Source organism: Antechinus flavipes, chromosome 2 (assembly GCF_016432865.1).
Source record: "Antechinus flavipes isolate AdamAnt ecotype Samford, QLD, Australia chromosome 2, AdamAnt_v2, whole genome shotgun sequence".
Lineage (NCBI taxonomy): Eukaryota > Metazoa > Chordata > Mammalia > Dasyuromorphia > Dasyuridae > Antechinus > Antechinus flavipes.
In genome coordinates this window covers 135,409,178-135,434,355 of record NC_067399.1, presented here as the reverse complement: position 1 = coordinate 135,434,355, position 25,178 = coordinate 135,409,178, and the positions used below count along the sequence as shown (strand labels likewise).

Sequence of the window (25,178 nt, the reverse complement as noted above, 5' to 3'; positions counted from 1 at the left end):
AAATGCTAAAGGATTGGAAATAGATAAGATACCCATATGGGGAGTTGCATTTGTGATCTCATTGGTAGAGGGAACTCCCAAAGGAAATAATCCCCTCTATCTCTGCAACTTATTGTTGTTTAGTTGTTTTCCTTGTGTGTGACTCTCTTTGACCCCATTTGGAATTGATTTGCCATTTTCTTCTTCAACTCATTTTAACAGATGAAGAAACTGAGGTAAACAGAATTAAGTGACTTGTCCAGAGTCACACAGCTAAAAAGTGTTTGAGGCCAGATTTGAACTCAGGGAAATGAGTCTTCCCAGCTCCAGGTCCAGGGCTGCCAGTGATAAATCATTGAGTCCACCATCCTCAATTTACAGTTATCTATATTCAAGACAACTTGAGATCTAGGGAAAGATCTTGGTGTATAAAGGCCAAGAGCATTTATTGCTTCCTGGGCCATCGCTAGCCATCCTAACTTTGGTCTTGCCACTGGACTAAGATGACTGAAAGAGAGAATGAGTGAGGCTGCTGATTTGCCTGGCTTTGCCTCACTTAAATCCAATTCATGGAGAGGTCAAAACATCACCCTTCTGGTGTCTTTGGTCCTCTTCAAAAACAAAGGACAAACAACAATTTACAGACAAATAAACTGAGGCATGAGGAGGTTATGTTCCTTCTCCTGGATCCCATTGGGATTAGATCCCAAGCCAGGATTAAAACCAGTCTCTTTATTCCAAATCCAGTATTCTTTCCACCAGGTCATGTTTTAGGAGGTATTAAGGGACAGGAGTGAGATAGCCTGGGTAGAATAGAGGTCACATTTTGGTATGTTTAGAGAAAAAGTTGGAAAGGTGTTTCTGAAGTTCCCTGTTTTTTCTTCTCTATACCCAGAATGGCTTGTCCCCCATCCACATGGCAGCTCAAGGTGACCATCTAGATTGTGTGCGGCTCTTGCTACAGTACAATGCAGAAATAGACGACATCACCCTGGACCACCTGACACCTCTCCACGTAGCGGCCCACTGCGGCCACCATAGAGTGGCAAAGGTGCTGTTGGATAAAGGGGCCAAACCCAATTCCAGAGCCCTGGTGAGTAGAAGGATGATGGAAAAGAGTGAGGGCTGAGGGAGAGTTTTTGTCCTAAAAATGTGTGCAACATCTGGGGTCTTAGCATGAGTTATGGGACATTTGGCAGACTGTGACATTTGTAAAGTGTCATCCTTCCTCATCTAATTCTGAAGACCCTGAATGTCCTGCCTTATTGTTCTATTCTGGGTAAATACCAAAGAGTTAAATGCCCATATTCAGGGTGAAGTTTTCAAACAAATTGGCACAGGACATTTCATATTGGTTGACAATTCACATGGGGAGAGCCTACTCCCTGTCTGAGCTTCTTCTGAGAACAGAAACATTTGCAGGATCTTTCTGCATATATGCTCAGGCCAAACATTTATCTTTTTCAAAGGGATTCACAACTCCTAGATAGAAGTCAGATCTAAAGCAATATCCTTCCAGAGATTGGAGGTGTCCTTCCCCTATTCCCTCTAAGGAGTTCCTGAAATCATTCTAGGGCCCTCCAGTATGTGGTCAGGGAACTCTCTACAATATGGTACCTTTTTGAATGTTCATGCACCTCTATACTGTATGCCCAGGGACCTAGTATTGCCACTCTGATGAGAAGGAAAAAAAGGGAAAGGTATCTGGATGTCCCCTGTCCCCACAGAAGTTGTTAGCTCATACTACAGATGTACCTTGTACAATGCAAATCTCATGCACAAAAATCTCAATTTATAAAAATTATTAAAATTGAATGAGGGAGATGCATTAACTTCCTTACAAAGCAATCTTCACTATATAGAAGAATTCAACAAGGGATTCTTTAAAAGAACATGTTCCCAGTTGAATGTAGTAGCACATGTTTCTAGTGAGTGGTGTGTTGATAAATATTTAACAACTGGCTCTCTTTATGCATGACATACTTCTAAGTTTAATCTGTATTATTGACATTTTCTAGACAATCAAAAAATAATAAATCAAGTCATGATTTTTAGCATTGGTCAAATTCTGAAATATGAATTCTCACACTGAAAATTTAACAACCAGCTCTCATAAGTGGGGTTGAGCTGGCTCCAGCATACCCCTGTCTATAATCATTGCTGCTGGGAAAGACAAACCTCATGGATCACTTGAACTTAGAACTTCTGAGTAGAAAAAGGTCTAGAATTGACTAAATCCAACACCAATAAGGTGAATCCCTGGGAACAAGGAGCCACCAGGCTGATTAAAAATGGGTGAACTGCCTCAGAACAGAAAAACCAAATAAAACTTGTATTTCAATCAGCAAGGAGACAAAGCTATGATTGGCTGGCCCTACTTTTAGCCTGAGATGGGGAAATCTAGTCTCAAAACCAAAACCCTCCAAAATAGTATAAATACCTATATATGCATCCCTAGTATCTATAAGGATATATAAATAGATGGATGGATGGATGGACAGATGGACAGACAGACAGGAAGAGAGATAGATAGATAGCTATGAATAGACAGATAAACAGACAGGAAGATAGATGGATGGATGGATGAATGAATGGACAGACAGCCACAGAAAAGAGGATAGATAGATAGATGATAGATAGATGAGACAGACAAACAGGAAGAAAGATAGATAGATGGACAGATGGATGGATAGATAGTTGAATAGATGAATGGACAGACAGCCATAGACAGACAGGAAGATCGATTGATAGATAGACAGACAGATGGAGGGACAAGAAGATAGACACACAGAGACAGGAAGAGAGAGATAGACAGAGAAAGAAAGAGAGATGAATAGATGGACAGACAGAAGGATAGAAGGATAAATGGATAGATAGATATGTATATATTTTTAAAAAACATGATTGTATTTACAAAAGCACTTTGTATCTGTGGATTATGATTATGATTATTACTTATTAAGGAACATTTTAATGCATAAAGGGAAGCCTACCTGTATGCCACATGATTTACATCTATTAGCATTTCATGTGTGGAAACCTTCTGACTTTTAAAGACTGCAAAGATTGCAGTCTAGACACAAGGTGACATTCTGTGTTCTTGAATTGGTGTGTGGGCATCTCCTGTCTGTCTGTGTTGTAGAATGGCTTCACGCCCTTACACATCGCCTGTAAGAAGAATCACATCCGCGTGATGGAGTTGTTGCTGAAGACGGGAGCTTCCATAGATGCAGTCACTGAGGTAGGTAACTCACCTTTCAGCTGGCAGAGCCTAGTGAAGGCACGGATTGCTTTGCAGAAAGTTATAAGATTTTTTTCTTAGGGATTTTGTTGTTCTTTCCTCAAGTTGAACCCCCGCCCCAGAAACTTTGAGGATGTATTTCTTATTAAACAGACTAGTCTGCTGGAAATTTCCTGTTTCTCAGAGACTTGCTTCCCATTCATGGGTGGATTTTGCAGATCCCAAAGCTACTTTGACCTTCTCTGGAGTGGGTCATTCCAGCAGGTACTTCTCTGCTGGTGGGATGAATTATGTCCCAGCTCAGGAACTTTTCCATAGCTGAACCAAATAGCCACAGCTCTCTTCCAGACACTCAGGTTATTACCAGAAAGTAACTTGAGTGTTTTGTTAGTTTTTTAACCAAATGGCAGATTATTCCCACATAGTTTAAGTCTTACTCCTAGTTTATGACCATACCAGGGCTCAGAGAGTCACTACTAGTCTATAGTGTTCTCCTTCCAAGGATACACCTTTGGTAAGTATAACCTGCCTCTAAAAACTGATCTTACCCTGCTATTAACCAAAGGTCATAGGCTCATATATACTGACGGTGACCAATGCTACACCTCAGCCTGATTGTCCTTCCAGTCCTGCTTGGAAGAAGTATCTTTTTCTCAAAGGACAACCAGGGAAAGTCACTTGTGCTCATCTTAACATGTGAATAATAATAATAACCCCTATCTCTCAGGGTTCTCATGAGGATCTAATGAGATAATCATTGTAAAAATGCTTAGCAGTATGCCTGGTACATAGTATGCATCATGTAAATGTTAGTTATTGTTCCTATTATTATACTTCTGCTCTTTGGGGGCTACCGGATTGCCCCAATTCATCCTCTGTTCATTCCCATATGGTACCAGGGCATAAAATGTAAATTAAACACATATATACCAAAGAAACAAAGACCATCCCCCCTCTACACCCTCAAAAGCCACCATCATAGATTATATATGGTAGGCATTCTCTCCATTTGGCATTTTCCCAATTAAACAGTGAACTTGTTCTTACATTTCTTTTCTTTGTTGCAGTCTGGACTGACCCCACTCCATGTAGCATCCTTCATGGGGCACCTTCCCATTGTGAAGAATCTTCTTCAGCGGGGAGCATCACCTAATGTCTCCAATGTGGTAAGGCTTAGGGCCTATTATCTTAGTATGCAGAGACAAGGCAAGGGCTTTAATTAGCTTTGTGAAATCAGGTCTCTTGGGATATAGGGAGATACCCAGAGCACTTGAAACTTCAGACTGGGGCACGATACCCTTTTTATACTGACTTCCTTTCAAATTAGATATACAGAAAGAACCTCTTAATGTCAGAGGTGAGCAGCAATATAAATCTGATGGGGAAGCCAGTGTCAATCTTTTGTTCTGTAGAGCATCTTGGGAATGTCCTATGTAGGTTACCCAAGTACACTTGTAAAGTTCATTTAAAACAAGCTTGACATAATAGAGATTCCTGGTTTTATACTCAGTTCTCTTTTTTGTGTTTTTTTTAAATGTAATGAAATATTCCATTTTTATTCATGTCTAATCATAAAAGTAAGATTTAGTAAATTGTTTAAGAGAAAGGAAAAAAAATAAATCCATTTACATATACTTTTTTATTATATCACACACACACACACACACACACACACACACATATGTTTGAGTCCAGAATTTAATTATCTACTTAGTTACTTAGCTAGAAGGGAAAGTGAGTCAAGGGGTAATAAAAGAGAATTAATGTGACCGTCACCATGAACTCAAATTTCCTTAGTTAATTCCTTATGCAACATAATTCATCATAACATCTCAAGCTCCTCATTTCTATAACTATAAACTGTTCTGTGTGGACCTATTTTGTGTGGACCTCTCTCCTGTTCTATGTGGGCCACCTTGGCGTAGTATCCATTGCTCCTAAACTCACATTTTCCTGCCCAGCTATATTGTGCATTTCCATTACAATCATTGGTTGCTCTGTTGATCCCTCTATAAGTAGGCATTATGTTTTGCCTACATTGGCTTTATTTACATGGGTTTCTTAACTCTCTCTGGTATTTTCATAACCCATGTATGTCTTCTCCTCACTATCTTGGGGAGGGAACAATAATTTCTTCACAAGACTTCCTAAAATAGAAGAGGTTATCTAATGGAAGAACTAATCCCTAAGACATAATAAAGAACTTGAGAGCTTGTTATGTATTATTGTATGAATGAACCATCAGTGAAGATTTGAAAATTTTTTTGTTTTATAGAAAGTAGAGACACCACTGCATATGGCAGCCAGAGCTGGGCACACAGAAGTAGCCAAATATTTACTTCAAAATAAAGCCAAAGTTAATGCCAAGGCCAAGGTAAGTTCAGAAGGGGAAAAAAGTGGTGGGAGAGGGAATAGCAAGAGTTTTTTAGTGAAATGCATTTCTTCCCAAGGTAATATGAAGGTAATAAAAAGTAAATATAAATATTATGTATAGACAAATAGAAAGATGATGATATAAATATGATAGAAAGATAATATATGGATAAATAGAAAGATGATAGATTGAAAGGAAGAAAAAAGATATGAAGGAAGGAAGGAGAAAGGAAAGAAAGGAAGAAAGACAAAGAAGAGAAGGAAGGAAAGATATGTAGAAATCCATACATGACAAATATGATAGGAAGATATAGAAAGATGATAGAAATAAGATAGATGATAAATTGGAAGGAAGAAAAAGATGTGAAGGAAGGAAGGAGAAAGGAAGAATAGGAAGGAAGGAAGGAAGGAAGGAAGGAAGGAAGGAAAGAAGGAAGGAAGGAAGGAAGGAATAGAAAGAAGGGAAGGAAGGAATGAAGGAAGGAAGGAAGGAAGGCAAGAAGGCAGGAAGGCAGGCAGGCAGGAAGGAAGGAAGGAAGGAAGGAAGGAAAGAAGGAAAGAAGACTGATCCATAACATAAGTTCCAAAGAAAGCATAGAATTTCTCAGAATTGTTCTCTTGACTCTTCATTCATACCCCTGAGGGAGGTTGCCTGTCATATAAGGCGCTTCTTTCCTCACCTGTTTATTTCCTCCCCATTCAGGATGACCAGACCCCACTTCACTGTGCAGCTCGCATCGGTCATACAGACATGGTGAAACTTCTCCTAGAAAATAATGCCAACCCCAACCTCGCCACAACTGCTGGACACACCCCTCTACACATCACAGCACGAGAGGGTCATATGGAAACAGCCCGGGCCCTACTAGAAAAGGAAGCTTCCCAGGCTTGCATGACCAAGGTTTTTATCTCTTTCTCTGTGCCTCTGAGAAACAAATAGGCAAGCGGGTGGCTAGGTTGACTGTGTGGGAGGGGGATTCCTATCTAGTCATCTCTGCTGTCTTAGTGATCCTGAGAGCAGCTGGGGAAAATTGGCATCCTCAGGCTTGGCTCTCTCATGAAAGCTCATGAAAGCATAGAAGCTAAGAGTTAGGGAGGGACTCCATAAGACATGTAAGTAAACGCTATCTACACATCCTAGACAAGTGATCATCCAGCCCCTACTTAAATACCTCCAATGATGGGAAACTCAACTCCCTTGGGAGATGACCTGATGATTTCCTAATTATTGAGAAGCATTTCCTTATGCCAAGCTCCAGATCTGCCTCCCATTGTGCTAGGTTTTGAAAGAAATACAAAAAACATAATCCTATTCTAAAGGAGCCTGTTTGGTAGGATCAGGAAGACATATCATAGAAAAAGTTAAATAACTTTACCAGCAGGTGATAAATGATGAATGGCACAGTTAATTAGAGTTGCAAGAACCCTTCTGACTGCTTTTGGTATCATCTCTGAAGCAGGGATCAGTAGTCACTCTCCCCTCTTTAATAGTTTTTTTCCATGTAAGAACTTGAGGTTTCTGGTTTAGTATTATTACCCAATAATAATACCTATTATTATTATTACCCATTGATAAGGCAAGCAACATGAAATCAGTTATACTTGTGCAGTCATGAAGTCTTTCCATATTAGTCATATTGCAAATAAATAAATAAATAAAGAACAAGAAACATAAAGTAAGTAAAACAAAAAAATCAGTTCTTTCTCTGGAGGTAAAAAACATTTTTCATCCCAGGCATTTTGGAATTGTCTTGAATCATTGTCTCAATTAAAGCAGCTAATTCTTTCACAGTTAACCATTTTTTAGCTATTGTTACTTTAAATAATGTTCTCCTGGTCCTACTCATTTCATTTTGAATCAGTTTTTATAAGTCTTTCCAGCTTTTCTGAAAGCATGCCCTTCATCATTTCTTCTTATGTGATAGTATTCCACTACTATCATATATCACAACTTGTCCAACCATTCCCCAATTGATGGGCATTGGAGTGTCTAGTTTTGTAGAGCATCTGTCCTCCTTCCTTTTGATTACCTGAATTCCTATTTCTCGGTCTCTGCAGGATTCTAATGTTCTTTGTTTCTCCTCAGAAAGGATTTACCCCTCTCCATGTTGCTGCTAAATATGGAAAGGTAAACGTGGCCGAGCTGCTGTTGGAAAGGGATGCTCATCCAAATGCAGCTGGAAAAGTGAGTTTGAACATCACACAGTCCCTTCCTGTTCCAGGTTAGAAGAAAGAATCAACTCCTCTCTTTGGCTCATTCAAAAAATATTTTCAACTGAAAATTAAATTTAAATTTTCAATTCCTCTTGTCGACATTTCCATTCTCCCCAATCTGACATTCCATAGTTGGAGTTATAGAATGCTATAGTAAGAGCTAGAAAAAGCCTTAGTCTAGTCTAACTTCATGCACCTCACCCATTTTATAGATGAGAAAAATTAGGCCTGGAAAAAGGAACTGATTTGCCCAGGATTACACAGCTAGTAAATGGCAAAGCCAGGATCAAAACTCCAATCTTCTGTTGCCAAGTTAATCCGAGGGCACTATGAAGCAGAGCTCTGCATTTTGGCACACTGCTATTGCTTGACGTTGCCAGTTGGACAATGACCGAGAGAGACAGTTGGTAGGTGAGAAATGCATAGCTCTGACAACAGACAGAAGGAGACCTGAGCATCATGTGCAGAAACCTAGCCCAGCATCCTTTCAGATTTCTATTGCCATCTCTATTATGCAATCAAGACCAGGATAGCTTTTCTTCCTCTGTTTCCTCTACTACCCCATCTCAAGTGCAGATTGCACTTATTTCTTCTTAAGGGCGATGTTCATTTTACCTTGTTTTCATTTCAAATTCACCCATTTGGGAGTGAATAAGAGAAGGGAGGGAGAGGGAGTCCACAGTGTGAGTTGTCCATAATGAGACCCCAATTAGGGATATCTGTACCTCAAGAATAGGAGTCCCCAATAGAACATGAGCTAATATTCATGGGCTGGGGTGGCTTTTTGTATGTTTGTTTTTCCCTTTCTGCAGAATGGCCTCACCCCTCTCCATGTGGCTGTCCATCACAATAACCTGGAGATTGTGAAACTTCTGCTTCCTCGAGGGGGCTCTCCACACAGTCCTGCTTGGGTAAGGTCCCCCTCCCTGCCTTTTTCTATGCTTGGCAACACCTCCATCCTGACTGCCAGGGAGCTGGACATCTGCCAAGATTGTTGAGGGAGGGTGATTTAGGCAGCAGTAGGGAGGTTTGGGGACCTGATGAGGCTTTGTGATTTCAGGATTTAAAAATCCTCAATGTGGGTGATGTTGTTCTTTGACTATGAATGAGGAGATAAGTAGGTAGCACTTTTCAAACACAGATCTCCATATACCATACAGATAGAGCTCAGTTCCAAAACAAATGTATTTCTTTAAAACATCGCTGGTAAATCAAAGTTTTGCAAATTGAATTATGTCTCAAATGAACTCAATGAGTCTGTTAGTTAAAGGTACTTAGACTCCTACAATTAATCCATTATAAAGTGGCAAACCACTCTGCCATTTCTGCCAAGAAAATCCCAAATGAGGTCACAAGGAGTTGGGCATGACTAAAACAACTGAACAACAACAACTACTACTAAGATACCAATGAAATTACAGATCCATTTACTTTCTCTGCCAAACAGACAAATTTTGGGGTTATGTTGTAAAGTGAAGGATTTATGTGTATGTGTATAACATATATGCATTTTATGTATGTGTGTATATTTTGTATATACACATTTATACATATACATGTATTGTGGAATGTGTAGAAAAGTAGGTAGTACTTTTTAACCACTGCTGCAGAAATAGCAGAGTGGTTTGCCACTTCCTTCTCCAGCTCATTTTACAGATGAGGAAACTGAGGCAAACAGAATAAAGTGACTTGCCCAAGGTCACACAGGTGGTAAGTGTCTGAGGCCAGATTTGAACTCATAAAGATGAGTCTTCCTGTTTGCAGGCCTGGCACTTTAGCCACAGTTTCACCTCGCTGCCTTTCATTTGCTAGAGGGAACTCTTGAGAGAGAAAACTTCATCTCTCAATCAAGATTGGCCTTTCATTATGACTAATTGTCTTAGAGAATTGGTTAGAAGATTGACAAGTGAAATAACTTGCCCAAGATTATACAGCTAGTGTATCTTAGGGATGGGTCTTGAACCCATGTTTTCCTGGCTTTGAACCTGACTCACTACCCATCATGCCATGCTGCCTCTTTGAATTTGGTTCATCATTTATTTTCCTTAAAATGAGATGAACTTATATATCTTATTCAACACATGCATTTTCTTTCTATAACCTACACTCAGTTGTGGGAGAGACCTGGTATAATAGAGAAAATGTTGAGTTTGGAATCAGGAAGAGTTATATCTTTGACACATGCTAGCTGTGTTACTCTGAACAAATCACTTAATTTTTATGTCCCTCAGGCAAGATGAGGGCACAAGGAGTGTTTGAAGGAACTTGGTTAGCCATGCTGAAGAAAAGATGATTTGGGCAGATTCATTAACTGTCTTCAAGTATTTGAAAGGCTGTTTTGTTCTGCTTGACCATAAAGGGGCAAACTAGGAACCCTGAGTAGAAACTGCAGACAGATTTTGGCTTGCTATAAAGGAAGTCTTCCTAACATGAGTCAAAAAAGAATGGAATAGGATATTTTCAGGATGTAATGAGCTTCTCATTGTTGAAGGTTTTCAAATAGAGGACTTTGACCACTTGTGGAGGATATTTTATTATATATACACATATATACAATATTTTCCCAATTACATGTTAAAAACACATTTTAAAAAAAAGTTTTGTATTCCAAATTCTTTCTCTCCCTTCCTCCTCTTTCTCATTCCTGAGACAGCAAATAATCTGATATAGGTTACACAAGTGCAATTATTTAAAATATTGTGGAGAATATTTTAGAGGACATATCTGTGTCATATGAGTTTGGCTCTGAGCCACTATTATTCTATAAAATAATGGGGTACACAACTTTTCTCCACCATTTCCTTTTGTTTTTTCAAATTAGTATTTTTGTCAAAGTGAAAGTACTCAAAAATGGGATTTTCATAAGATCATAGGAGCATAGATCTTGACCTGGGAGACATCTGAGAGGAGTCAGAGAGCTAGGTTGGTCCTGATGATCAGATAAAAGCCCATCATCTTGGGTTATCTCAATAGAAGTATTACTGTTCAAAGGGAGGAAAATAGTGGGTGTGCCAAATTCCATTTAGTCAGTCCTCATTTGGATCACATCTAATAAATGCTTGTTGTCACAGTATTGTGTTCAGTTCTCAGCATCACATTCTAGGAAGGATATTGACATGTAGGACCATAGCTAGAGTAGAGAAATCAGGATGGACAGGAAATTGGAAGACATGCCCTACATAAAAGAGCTGGGAAGGGCTGAAAAAGAGAAGATGTGGGGAAAACAAGACAACTGTCTTCAAATATTTATAGGGTTGTCATGTAAAAGAATGAGGAGATTGGTTCTGCTTGGTCCCAGAAAACTGATGGGTTGAAATTAGCAGGAAGAAAAATCTCAGTTGAACATAATTAGAACTTCTCAGTAATAAGAGCTATCTGTGTAATTATAACGACCAAGCTTGTCCCTGAAGAAGAGATAAGAAAATGCACCTCCCTCCCTTCTTTGCAGATGTGGGAGACTGTGTTTGTGAAGCATTGACTGTACTGTCAGACTCGATTTATGTGTTGGTTGGCTTAGTTACATTGTATTTTCTTTTTTTTTTTCAGTTCCTTTTTTGTAACTAGATACAGTTCCCTGGCTAGGCTTGGGAGAAGGTATATTAGGAAATAAATATGATCAAAAACCCCCAAATGATATCAATAAAAATTTCAAAATGACAAGAGCTATCAAAGATGTAATGGCTTGGCTTCATTGCAAGTCAGCATTGTTTCATTCTCTGTAGTGAGCTCCTCATCAATGGAAGTACTCAAGCAGAGATTGGATAACCACTATTCATTCATAATCTTCATATTCATATGAAGATTAATTCATAATTTTATAGCACTTCACGATATGCAAAGTACTTTTGTCACAACAACCTATGAGGTAGATAGATGGCACACATATTGTTTTACAAATGGGGAAAATAAGGTATAGCTAGATGGCATAGTGGATAGAACACTGGCCCTGAAGTCAGGAGGACTTTGAATCCTTAATACTTCCTAGCTGTATGACCCTTCACAAGTCACTTAACCCCGACTGATTCACCAATGAATAAAAATAAAATAAAACAAATGGGGAAAACAAGGCTCAGACTTGAGCATGGTCCAAGAACCCAAACCAGGTCTTTGCACTACAAGTCAAGGGTTCTTTCCACCCCATCACTCTGACACTTATGAGAGATGTTGGTGATTGGTAGTCTTCAGATTCAGGTTGAATTCCATAGACCCTTCTAATTTTAAAATCCAATCCTGTCGATTTGTGACCTCAGAGAGATTTCGGTTAGTTCAGAAGACAAGACTTGCCATAGGAAACACTCTTAGAACAGCATATAATAGTCGACAGTGTATGCTAGATCATGGAGTATAGACAGAATTGCTTCAGAGAAGTGAACAATCTGCTGGCCAGGACATGGGCCCAGCTGACACCTTGTGGTTTCCAAAGTAGATGCAGTTAGCCCGTCCAAATTCAACCCTAGCCCTCCATTTTTCCTCTTGAGATGCATGTTCTATTTGATTTTTGTTTTCTAATTGGATAATTATCAGTCAGCCCTGAAGTTTTACCTACAAGTCCCTCTGGATCCCTGTCCCTCTACCGTTTGCAGCCATAGTCCTAATCTTGCCGTTTGTAGCATTCAGCACCTTGGAAAACTGATTTATTCTTGCCTCCAAAAATAAAAAAGTGGGCCCTTTCCCCTCCCACTTACATAAAAGAAATGGGAGCCAGTTTCATGATATTTAAAGAGCAATGAATCCAAGTACAAACGCTACACAGATGGATTTTTGTTTCCATGGTAAAAAAAAAAAAAAAAAAAAAAAAAACTTTACAAAGTCATGTCTGACAATTTTGTAGAATTTCACATGCAAAATCTGTATGCATTACAAAATAATATTTAAACCGCCCCCCCCACTTACAAATCCAATGTTAATGTTGATTAAAATGTCTGTGGAGTTTTCTCTTGTATATTCCTTTAGATGCATTTCTTCAGAGGAAGAAATGAACATGTGTATTAAAAAAAAAAAAAACATAGCAATTGTGTAGCAGTGATTAGCAGAGTACTTGGAAAACAGTAGGTGCTTAATAAATACTTAGGCCAGGAGCAGTTAGATGGTAGAGCAACAGCCCTGGAGCCAGGAGAACCTGAATTCAAATGTGACCTCCGGCACTTAACACTTACTAGCTGTGTGATCTGGGCAAGGCACTTAACCCCAATTGCCTCTCAAAAAAAAAAAAAAAAAGCAATAAATAAATGCTTAGGTCAGGTAGGTGATGCTGTGAACAAATAAATCAGGAATATTCAACTTTGGGAGTTCAAATCTAATCTTAGATCCTTACTATCTGTGTGACTTAGCCAAGTCACCTAATTTTATTTGCCTCAGTTTCTCCATCTGTAAAATGAATTGGACAGGAAATAGGAAATCACTCTAGTATCTTTGTCAAAAGAATCCCAAATAGTTGCAAAGAGTTGGACACAACTGAACAAAAGCAACAACAATAATGAATAAAGAGTTGACCTTGCAATCAGAGGACCTGTGTTCAAATCTCACTCTGATACTTCCTTCCATGTCACTATGAATGAGTCATTTAAGCATCAATAGCCTCATTTTTCTCAATTATAAAATGATGCAGTTGGGCTAGATGACTGGCCAAAGTTTGCCATCTTTGATCCTCTCTAGTTATACATCTATAATCGTATTATAATGAGAAACTGGAAAGAGATTAGGGGTGAGTTTGTAGATTTAGGATTTATCTGTGTAGGGTTGTTCATTGAATGGATAAGATTGTTAATATGTAGATAAAGGAAACAACTTAGGATGATACTACTTTAGAGGATACTAGTCTTAACATTAAATAGGTATTGCCTCAGATATACTGAGACTTTATCTGAAAAAAGTTAAGGTTTCTCACCACATCCAGGGCCATCTGTAGCCCTCCTGATCTCTATCTGACTACTGAACCCAGATGGCTCTGAAGGGGAAAGTGAGGAAGGTGATTTTGCACAGCTCTCCCTCACTGAAATCCTATTCACTTGCAAGTCACGGCATCACCTCCATGATGTCGTGGTCCCCTTGGAGAATGAAGAACAACTGAGGCTATGTAATCTAACTTGTTTTACTGATGCAGGTAGGGAGTTAAAATTTCCTTCAAAGCTTAACCTGGGTGCTATGTTCTTTTGTTAGTGTTGTTGTGGTCGTTCAGTATATGACTCTTTATAACTCCATTTGGGGTTTCCTTGGCAAAGATCCTGAAGTGGTTTGCCATTTACTTTTCTAGCTCATTTTACAGATGAAGAAATTAAGGCAAACAGAATTAAGTGACTTGTCCAAGATTGCACAGTTAGTACATATTTGAGGTCAGATTTGAACATAAGCTTTTCAGATCTGGTGCTCTATATTCTGTCGCACCTAGCTGCCCCTACACAATAACTTTCTTGATTCTTCTAATGTAGCAGTTCTCAAAATTTTGGTCTCAGAAATTACTGAAGACTTCAAAGACCTTTTATTTATGTGAGTTGTATCTATTGTTCATTACATTGTAGCTTCTTGAAGGCAAGAGCTATCATTTGCTTCTTTATGTATTCTTAGCACTAAACATAGTATCTAGCACATTTGTTATTTTCTGATTCCCCGTGACCTTTGGCCCATACTACCCACAGGGCTTTCTTGGTAAAGAGTGGTTTGCCCTTTCCTTTTCCAATGAAGAAGGCTCATAGTAGGAGCTTAATAAATGTTTATTAATTGAAATTTACTGTATTAAAAATTGAAGCTAATAGTTTTAATAAATTTTATTAATTCATTTAAAAATAACAGTAAGCCCTTTAAAGGTTAACATAAATAACATCTTTTATTAAAAATAACTATTTTTCAAAACAAAAATTTAGTGAGAATAACATTGTTTTATATATTTGCACAGAGTTCTTTAATGTCTGACTTTAGACAGCTAGACTCTCTTATTTCCTTCTGCATTCAATGTATTTTGGTTGAAGTATATGAACAAAATCCAAACTCACATAAATATGTAGTTGGAAAGAGAAATGTTTCTATAGACAAATAGTGTTAGTATTATTATGAAAAAGTCATTACAGAGGTCCTAACAAACTTTCAGGGATCCTCAGAATTGCCTAGACTACATTTTGAGAACTACTCTATTTTAAAGGAGATCTTAACTTTTCAGTGGGTATTTGCACCTTTTGGACAATCTGTCTGACAAAACCTATACACCACTTTTCAAATTTTTTTAAATACATAAAATAAAATATACAGGATTACAAAGGGATATTAGTTATATTGAAAGACTTATCAGATGTTTATTTTGAAAAGTTTATAAACTGGATTAAATTCATTAACTCTAGTTAAGAACTTGTAACCTAGTTATTCTCCTTTCTCAAACTATCTTGTATTTACTCATTTGGTAAATGTTGTATCACCCAATGGGAAAAATACTTTCCCAGGGCAAGTTGTCCTTGTATTTCTCATACCTATCGTGATGTCTTGTACATAGTAGATGATTAATAAATGTTTTTTGAATAACTAGTTAAATTAAGTGACTTGCCCAAGATCATAGCAGCAGAATTCAAACTAATGTGCTTTGATCCCAAATCCAGGGTTTTCCACGCTATCATAATGTCTCATGGTAGACAACAACGGCTTGGCCATTAGGGATAAGCCTTTAGAAGATTTGCCATTTATGGTACCACTGTGAATCACTGCCCTTCTGGGATACTTATCTGGGTCTCTTTCTTTTTTCAGAATGGCTACACCCCTCTACACATCGCTGCCAAACAGAACCAGATGGAACTTGCTAGCAACTTGCTACAATATGGGGGGTCCGCAAATGCCGAGTCAGTACAAGGTGTGACACCCCTTCACCTTGCTGCCCAAGAGGGTCATGCAGAAATGGTCGCTCTGCTACTTTCAAAACAAGCTAACGGCAACCTCGGAAACAAGGTAACTCCTGGGGTTCCTAATATCTTAGGGTACTGCCAGGTTGGCCGAGAAGACTGCTAGAGAAGTAGGTCTCATCATCATACCAGAGTTGCCTAGATTCTGAGTGTGAGGGTGCAGACTCCCAATTACCTCAAGTCATACAATGCTGAATATTCATTTCCTGAAAGGGAAACCAATGTCCTAGATGAAGCTGTGATGATATAGCATTTTTGCATAGAGACTTTGGAAAGCTGAAGAAGGGAACAAAATTTAACGGTCATTTAGACTTCCTAATCACAAGGGTCCCATTGACTCTTATTGCCATGGACTGAGAAGCTCTTTTTCAGGGAAAGAACAGAACCACTGACAGTAATAAGGGAGTCGGCACATTAGGCTTATTGGATTTAACAGGAGCCCTGTAACAGCTGCATTTGTGTTGGTGTCTGATTTCCGCTGTTGGGTTATTTTGTGACAATTTAGCCCAAGAGTTAATAATGATGGTGGCAGCCCTCAGTTATTGCAAAACATTAACTAACCCATACAATAGCCGCTGGAGGCAGATTGATAGCATTGCTCCAATAAACTCTACATTTATATATAACATTTACATAGGTCAAATCCCTTGAACATGAAGGAAAGATCCTTCCTTAGTTTTTATGATGGAAGGATCATAGGATTCAGCAGTGGAAAAGAGTCTAGAGATGATCTAATCAGAGATAATCTAATAACTCCAAGGGAGGAAACTGAGGCCCACAGAGGTTATTTGATAAATATCACATAGGTGGTAAGTAGGCTAGCTGGAATTTGAACCCAGATCATCACCATCCTTATTATTATCATCATCACCTGTCCTCCTTCTCCTCCTCTTCTTCTTCCTCTTCCTCTTGCCCTCCTCCTCCTGTTTTCCTCCTTTTCCTCTATCTCCTTCTCCTTTTCCTCCTCCTCCTCCTTCTTTTTCTTCCTTCTTCCTCTCTTTCTCCTCCTCCGCCTCTTTGGCCTAGACCTATAGTTTTATTGGTATAAAGGAGTTGGAATAAATGACCTCTAAGGTCTGTTCCAGCCCTGAATCTATGATCTTTATAAAATGTATGCAGAATCCATATGTGAGGATAAATGTGAGATAAACATAAGCTGGTTAAATACAAGTCAGTAAGTGAGAATGGTAGCAATTGGTCAGATTAGGAAAGGCATTGATAGAAGGTGACACTTGAGCTTCATCTTGAAGGAAATTAGGAATTCTATGAAATAGCAATGAGGAAGGAGTACTTTCCACTGCCAGTGGAAAGGCATGGAGAATAGAATGAAACACCATGAGTAAGGAAGTAGAGAAGTCAGCATCCATATCAGTCTCTTTAGACAACTCCTCCTTTGTCTTCTCATCAGAATGTTTTCTTTTTGTGCCATCAGAGTTTCATTCTTAAAAGTTACCCATCCTAACTGGGTTACCTTCTTTTGCAATATTTTAGTTCATGGGAATCTACTTTACCCTTTCTGTGAATCCACTGAAATCTCTAAAAATCTTAAAGTACACACCAAAGTATACCTTGCATTCTTTTCCACTATTATGATATGTAAGGTCAAGTGGGGGCTTCCTTATAAGGATCCAATGATATCTGTTTCAGCAACCAATTCCTCCTTGTTGGGGACAATGAGGTGTAGGAAGTAGTTCTCCTCATTAGTTCTTCCATTTTTTTAAAGGAAGAAAACTATAATAAAGCAAATGAAATTATTAGCTCCTCTGCTTTGGAAAAACAGAGAATTCCAGTAGACATTTGGATAATTGAAGTATCCCATCATGGTTACATTTCACCATCATGTATGGCTTGTACCCCATTTTCTAAATACCTCAACTGTTTCTTCTTTCTGGCCAAACTAATGATTTTTATCCTTCCTAGTTAAATCTCTGACTCTAGGCTATGCAATGAACTGATCCAAAAGATAGAACAAGAGTCTCATGGTTTGAGGTTGTTTATTTGATTATAAAGTCTCTATTTTTTCCCCCTTGCTTTGTAGATTTCACATTCTAAATATGTATTAGTACTAGCAGATAATAACAATAGCATTTATGTAATGCTTTAAAATGTGCAAGACACTTAAAATATTATCTCACTTGATCTTCATAACAACTCATTTAATAGAAAGGGAAACTGAGGCAGAAAAAGGTTACATGACTTTCCCAGTGTCACACAGTTATTAAATACATTCAGGTATTTTTGATTCCAAGCTCAGAGTTCAATGTAACTATGGCACCATCTAGGTATCTACCTAATATTTCTATAATACTTCATTTTTCTCAAAGGACTTTCACATTTATGGTGTCATTTTATCCTTAAAAGTACTCTGTGGAATAATTCAGAGTAAGTACTCTTTCCCCTATTTTCCAAATGAGAAAACTGAATTACAGAAAAGTGAAATAATGGTGCCACGGTCATTAAGACTCTGGCCTACTAACACTCTCTTCAGTAGTAATAGTAGTCCACTGACTGAGTCTAAATTTGGTCTCAGATGCGTACTAGCTGTGTGATGTTGGACAAGTCACTTAACCCAGTTTGCCTCAGTTTCCTCAACTACAAAATAAAGTACCTACTTCCCAGGTATGTTGAGAGGGATCAAATGATATAATAATTATAAAGTGCCTGGCATAGTACCGGATACATGTTAAGCACTATATAAATGCTAGTTGTTGTCGGTTTTGTTTTTATTTATTGATTGATTATTATTTATATTTATAAAATTATAAAATATAATTATCTATTTATTATTAACAGTAACTCAGTCCCATACATTTAACTAGCTATGTGTCTCAGGGCAAATCATTTAATTGCCTCAATTTCCCCATCTGTAAAATGGAGGTGATAATGATCGCAGTTACCTCGCAGGGCTTTTGTAAGGATCAAAGGAGTACATATGTAAAGTACTTTGTAAAAGCTCTCTATATAAATATTATTATGAATCATTTCTTTCTATGGCATTCTGAACTAGAGCTCTGAGATGCAGATTAAGTCCAAGGGAGAGGTCTCGAATGTTTAGATTGGTCTCAGCAGTGATGAAATGTTGTTTCTGTTTTTCTTTTCAGAGTGGTCTCACTCCTCTCCACCTGGTAGCTCAAGAGGGCCATGTGGCCGTAGCAGATGTGCTGATCAAACAGGGGGTCACAGTGGATGCCACCACCCGCGTAAGATGGCAAACCAATTTCAACTGATGAATTGAGTGTGGGAAATCCTTCTTCTCTGCTCCATCCCATCTCACTACAATATACTTACATATTCACATTCACACTCACACACACCCTCACCCTCACCCTCACACACACACATTCACACTCACACACCCTCACACACACACACATCCTCACACTCAAACATTCACACTCATCCACACACACACTCAAACACATTCATACAATACTTATTCACATACACACACCCTCACCCATGCACATGCACTTATTTACATGCACACATTCACACATGCATTCACACACACACACACACACACACACACACACGTGCTCTTCCCCCACGTGGCTTTGTTTTGGTCTTCTATTGCAAAACTATAGTGGTCTTTTCCATAGAACTTAAATATCCCTTCATGCAAACAGTGTCTTCTGGAGAAAGTTGCAAGAGTTGAGATACTTTGAAAAGTCAAACAGGCTTCATTTTTCTTTTCACTTTTGATGACTTCCACAGAGCCAGTACTCCAAACATTCCTAGGGAAGGTCTCAAGTGAACTGATGATAATAGTCCAAATTCCCACAATTCCTCTTTAAACTTTCTTCTCCTCACAACAACCCTCTGAGAGTAATTGCTACAGATGCGATTATTTTCATTTTACAGATGAAGACTGAGACTTAGAAAGGTTTGACCAAGACAACACAGCAATTCTATGTTGGCGCTGGGACTTAAACCCATATTTCTGAATCCCAGACCAGTGCCTTTCCCATTGTATAACACTATATGAGTTTGAAATCTATTTTACAATATTAGCATGCCAAAACGCATTGCTCTCAGAGATCACTTAAATATTCATCCTTTCTCACTCACAATGCATCTAGGATTTAATAATATCAGCTAGCACTTATTTGATATCCTTAAAATTTACATTTATCTTTTTTGAGCCTCACAACAACCTTAAGTGCCATTATTATCCCCATTCTACAGGTGAGGAAACTGAGGTTGAAAGAAGTTAAATGAGTTACCCAGCTACTAGTTATTTAAAGTGATTTCATCTCAGATCTTCCTGATTCCAAGTACAGCATTCATGCCCAGTGTTCAATCTCACTGCCTAACATTTACAGTTAGAGCTAACTCAGAGAAGTTATAACTTTTTCATGGTTATACAGCTCATAATAGGGGCAGAATATGAATTCAGGCCTTCTTGTCTCTCTCTAGTATTTCTATAGCTTCTCTGTTGTACCAAGCTTTGTCTTTAAGTCCTTAAAACTATGATTAGATCAGGAAGCTAAACAGTCCCCTGAAAAGACTCATTAGGATTAAGAATAAGTATTTACTTTTCTCATGTGATTCTCACAACTCCCCTGTGAGATAGGAGATACAAATATCATCATCCTCATTTTTCAGATGAGGATATTGAGGCTTGGAAAGGTGAAATTATTTGCTCATAGGCTAATAGCTAATAAGCATGAGTCTCCTGAGTCCCATTGTAAACGTTTTTCCACAACATCATGAGCAATGGTTACTACAGATAATAAGTAGCATATTTGGAAGAAAATTGTCTTTGTATCACTAATACCTATAGCAGTGCTTTGTATCTTGTAGGTGCTCAAAAATGTTCACTGAATTGAACTGAATTAATTCCTCTTTGCCTTTTTTCCCCAGATGGGCTATACCCCGTTACATGTGGCCAGCCATTATGGAAATATCAAGCTGGTAAAGTTCCTGCTACAACACCAGGCAGATGTTAATGCAAAGACCAAGGTACAGGAGAATGTCTTTTTTGGGAAATTCAGACCCTCCTATGAGTTCAGTTATCATCCCTATACAGAGGTCTCCCAAATGTATATATCTAGCCTTTATCTCACTCCTGAGCTCCAGTCTCCCATCTCCAGTTTCATGTCCAAAAGGCATTTCCAAATCAACATGTCCAAAATTGAATTGATTTTTTCCATATCACCCCACCACCATCCCTGTTTTGATACAGAAACCATATTCTTCTCAGTCCTTTGGACTCAGAACTTCACAATCATCCTTGGCTCTTCTTTATTCATTTCCCATTCCCTAAATCCAATCAACTAAGTTCTCACTTCCACAAAATATCTCTTCTGTCTCCTGCTCTTGACTCATTCAGCCTTCATTCTAGATTTCCTATTTATTTTTCCCCTCTTCTCCCCTGCCTCCAATCCACCACACAGACATCCTACAGTATGTCACTTCTCCATTCAAAAACTTTGGATGGCTCCCTATTGCCTCTAGAATAAATATGAACTTTTTATTTGAAACACTCTACAATCTGACTCCAACCTACCTTTCTAATCTTATTTCCCATTACTTCTCTTTATAAACTCCACATTCCAGTCAAATTAAGCTACCAGAAGTTACCTTATTCAATATGTAATTTTCTTCCTCTATATAGTTGCACAGGCCATTATCCATGGCTGGAAAACACTCCTTCCTCTTTTCTATCTTTCAAAATTCTTCTCTTCCTTCAAGCCTCTGCTCAGGTGCCTCCTCCTCTGTGAAGCCATCCCCAATCCTCTCTGTCCTCCAGTTAAAAGCTTGCTCTTCTTTTTCAAATTTTTCTAAAGCACTTTACCCATCAATCCCTCCCCTGAATTATAATCTTGTCACTTCTTCCCTAAAGGGAACATAAACTCATTAAGGATAGGAACCATTCCAGGGCCCAACACAGTTCTCTGCACATAGTAGACACTTGTAATAAATGTTTATTGAACTAAATAGAAATGCCTTAGATCCAGTTCTTTTAATATCCCATGCTAAATTCAAGGTTGTGATGTAGCTGGAAGAAATTCTGAGCCTGTGTGGCTTTACTTCTACTGGTGAAGATTTGAAAAGCAAGGTTGGGATGCAAAAGTTTTTTCCACTTATAATGTTTCTATAAACATTTAGGAATTTTTGGCTATTCTACTAGAATACTGAATGAATACAGTTCTCTCGGTATCTGAGTGTTCCCTTCTCCATCAAATAGCACATCCTAACAAAATCCCTGCCTTATATTGCAGCTAGGATATACGCCCTTGCACCAGGCAGCTCAGCAAGGACATACAGATATTGTGACCCTGCTACTGAAGAATAGTGCTTCCCCCAATGAAGTCAGTTCGGTGAGTATCCTGTGCTTCTTTTTACTTAAACAACTGCTGTCCATAGATCAGAGCTTCTTACTCCTTTTCTTCCGAGAAATTTTTGTATAACTCTGAGTATATAGGAATATAAATATACATATACATATTTGTGTGTATATATGTATATATTGTATGTAAAATATATATAACAGGTAATCAAATATATAAAATAGGTATACAAATAAATATCAAACATTGATAGTACATGAATCATAAAGAAATTTATTTTAAAACAATTCTTTGACACATAGAATTTTACCATTTATTAAAGACTAAAGCAAATTTGCATACTAATAGATTGCTTGTTTAGAAAAGATTGAATTTTATATAAAGAAATTTTTATAATGAATTAAATGTTGGTGGAAATTTTGATACTGAAAGACATAGAACATTCAGAAACATTTTACTATTGCCAAATTTTTTGCATCTCTCACATTCAGGTACACAACCCCATAGGGTCACAACCCATAGTTTTAAAAGCTTTGCTATCGGCAACTTCAACGGCAATCTTTCATCCACAGAGCTTCTTTCAACTGACATAAGTTGACTTTAATCATAATTCTCTGACTTGAGTGTCAATCCATATGTATAAATCAAACAGCTTTACTAATCTAAAACCTCAGTTAAGTGGAATACTCAGGAAAATTAGGTCTATGGTGGCCTTATCCTTTTTTTTTTTAATAATTTTTTATTGATAGAACGCATGCCAGGGTAATTTTTTACAGCATTATCCCTTGCATTCACTTCTGTTCCGATTTTTCCCCTCCCTCCCTCCACCCCTTCCCCCAAATGGCAAGAGTCCTTTACATGTTGAATGGGTTGCAGTATATCCTAGATACAATATATGTGTGCAGAACTGAACAGTTTTCTTGTTGCACAGGGAGAATTGAATTCAGAAGGTATAAATAACCCGGGAAGAAAAACAAAATGCAAGCAGTTTATATTCATTTCCCAGTGTTCTTTCTCTGGGTGTAGCTGCTTCTGTCCATCTTTGATCAATTAAGGCTGTCTTTATCAAAGAGGTCCACTTCCATCAGAATACACCCTCAAACAGTATCGTTGTTGAGGATATAATGATCTCCTGGTTCTGCTCATTTCACTTAGCATCAGTTCATGTAAGTCTCGCCAGTCCTCTCTGTATTCATCCTGCTGGTCATTTCTTACAGAACAATAATATTCCATAACGTTCATATACCACAATTTACTCAACCATTCTCCAATTGATGGGCATCCATTCATTTTCCAGTTTCTGGCCACTACAAACAGGGCTGCCACAAACATTTTGGCACATACAGATCCCTTTCCTTTCTTTAGTATCTCTTTGGGGTATAAGCCCAGTAGAAACACAGCTGGATCAAAGGGTATGCACAGTTTGATAACTTTTTGAGCACAGTTCCAAATCACTCTCCAGAAAGGCTGGATGTGTTCACAATTCCACCAACAATGTATCAGTGTCCCTGTTTTCCCACATCCCCTCCAACATTCCCCATTATCTTTCCCTGTCATTCTAGCCAATCTGACAGGTGTGTAGTGGTATCTCAGAGTTGTCTTAATTTGCATTTCTCTGATTAATAATGATTTGGAGCATATTTTCATATGGCTATAAATAGTTTCAATTTCTTCGTCTGAGAATTGTCTGTTCATATCCTTTGACCATTTATCAATTGGAGAATGGTTTGATTTCTTATAGATTAGGGTCAATTCTCTAGATATTTTAGAAATGAGGCCTTTATCAGAACCTTTGATTGTAAAAATGTTTTCCCAGTTTATTGTTTCCCTTCTAATCTTGTTTGCATTTGTTTTGTTTGTACAAAAACTTTTCAATTTGATATAATCAAAATTTTCTATGTTGTGGTCAATAGTGATCTCTAGTTCTTCTTTGGTCATAAATTCCTCCCTCTTCCACAGGTCTGACAGGTAAACTATCCTATGCTCTTCCAATTTATTTATAATCTCATTCTTTATGCCTAGGTCATGAACCCATTTTGACCTTATCTTGGTGTACAGTGTTAAGTGTGGGTCAATGCCTAGTTTCTGCCATACTGATTTCCAATTTTCCCAGCAATTTTTGTCAAATAATGCATTCTTATCCCAGAAACTGGTGTCTTTGGGTTTGTCAAACACTATATTATTAAAGTTATTGGCTGTTTTGTCCTTTGAACCTAACTTATTCCATTGATCAACTAGTCTATTTCTTAGTCAATACCAGATGGTTTTAGTAACTGCTGCTTTATAATATAATTTTAGATCTGGTACAGCTAGGCCACCTTCATTTGATTTTTTTTTTCATTAATTCCCTTGAAATTCTTGACCTTTTGTTTTTCCATATGAACTTTGTTGTTATTTTTTCTAATTCATCATAGTAGTTTTTTGGGAGTCTGGTATAGCGCTAAATAAGTAGATTAATTTAGGTAGTATTGTCATCTTTATTATATTTGCTCGCCCAATCCAAGAACATTTAATATTTTTCCAGTTGGTTAGATCAGACTTAATTTGTGTGGAAAGTGTTTTGTAGTTTTGCTCATAAAGTTTCTGATTTTCCCTTGGCAGATAGATTCCTAAATATTTTATACAATCAGTAGTTACTTTAAATGGAATTTCTTTTTGTATCTCTAACTGTTGGGTTTTGTTAGTGATATATAAGAATGCTGATGACTTATGTGGGTTTATTTTATATCCTGCAACTTTGCTGAAGGTGTAGATTGTTTCTAATAACTTTTTGGTAGAATCTCTGGGGTTTTCTAAGTATACCATCATATCATCAGCAAAGAGTGATAATTTGGTTTCCTCATTGTATGGTGGCCTTATCCTTAACAGCAATTATACAACTCAGGGAATTTTCTAAAAGAATTAGACAGAAAGCAAGAGGCCATTAATTACAGCACTTTTTTACTCATTTAAAGAAAGACCTAAGGAAGGAAGATGGGCCTGCCTGGGACAATTTCCAACAAGGGAAAGCTATAATCACGTTTATCACCAGAACCTTGGGTACATGGGTCTTTAGGCCACAGCAGGAAGAAGAAGGGGTGAGCAATAGAGCAGCTGTGGTAAAGCTTCCTCAGACTTGGCATATTTAATTGTGTTGACCTTGCCCTCCACTCTCCCTAATGAGTAAAAGGGATACTTGGATTTCTTGTGTCTTCACAC

The 25,178-nt window shown here is 38.0% G+C and overlaps 1 protein-coding gene across 9 annotated transcripts in view; it reads left to right on the top strand.

Annotated features, from left to right (window-relative positions):
* Window positions 1-25,178, top strand: part of ANK1 (ankyrin 1) — a 190,909-nt gene that overhangs the window by 99,074 nt on the left and 66,657 nt on the right. For all 9 annotated transcript variants that reach the window (XM_051975584.1, XM_051975582.1, XM_051975589.1 and 6 more), the window contains 11 exons: window positions 875-1,072; window positions 3,122-3,220; window positions 4,288-4,386; window positions 5,496-5,594; window positions 6,297-6,494; window positions 7,680-7,778; window positions 8,620-8,718; window positions 15,536-15,733; window positions 18,789-18,887; window positions 20,551-20,649; window positions 21,912-22,010. In XM_051975584.1, coding sequence (XP_051831544.1) covers window positions 875-1,072; window positions 3,122-3,220; window positions 4,288-4,386; window positions 5,496-5,594; window positions 6,297-6,494; window positions 7,680-7,778; window positions 8,620-8,718; window positions 15,536-15,733; window positions 18,789-18,887; window positions 20,551-20,649; window positions 21,912-22,010 — 1,386 coding nt within the window. The remainder of the gene's footprint in view (window positions 1-874; window positions 1,073-3,121; window positions 3,221-4,287; window positions 4,387-5,495; window positions 5,595-6,296; window positions 6,495-7,679; window positions 7,779-8,619; window positions 8,719-15,535; window positions 15,734-18,788; window positions 18,888-20,550; window positions 20,650-21,911; window positions 22,011-25,178) is intronic.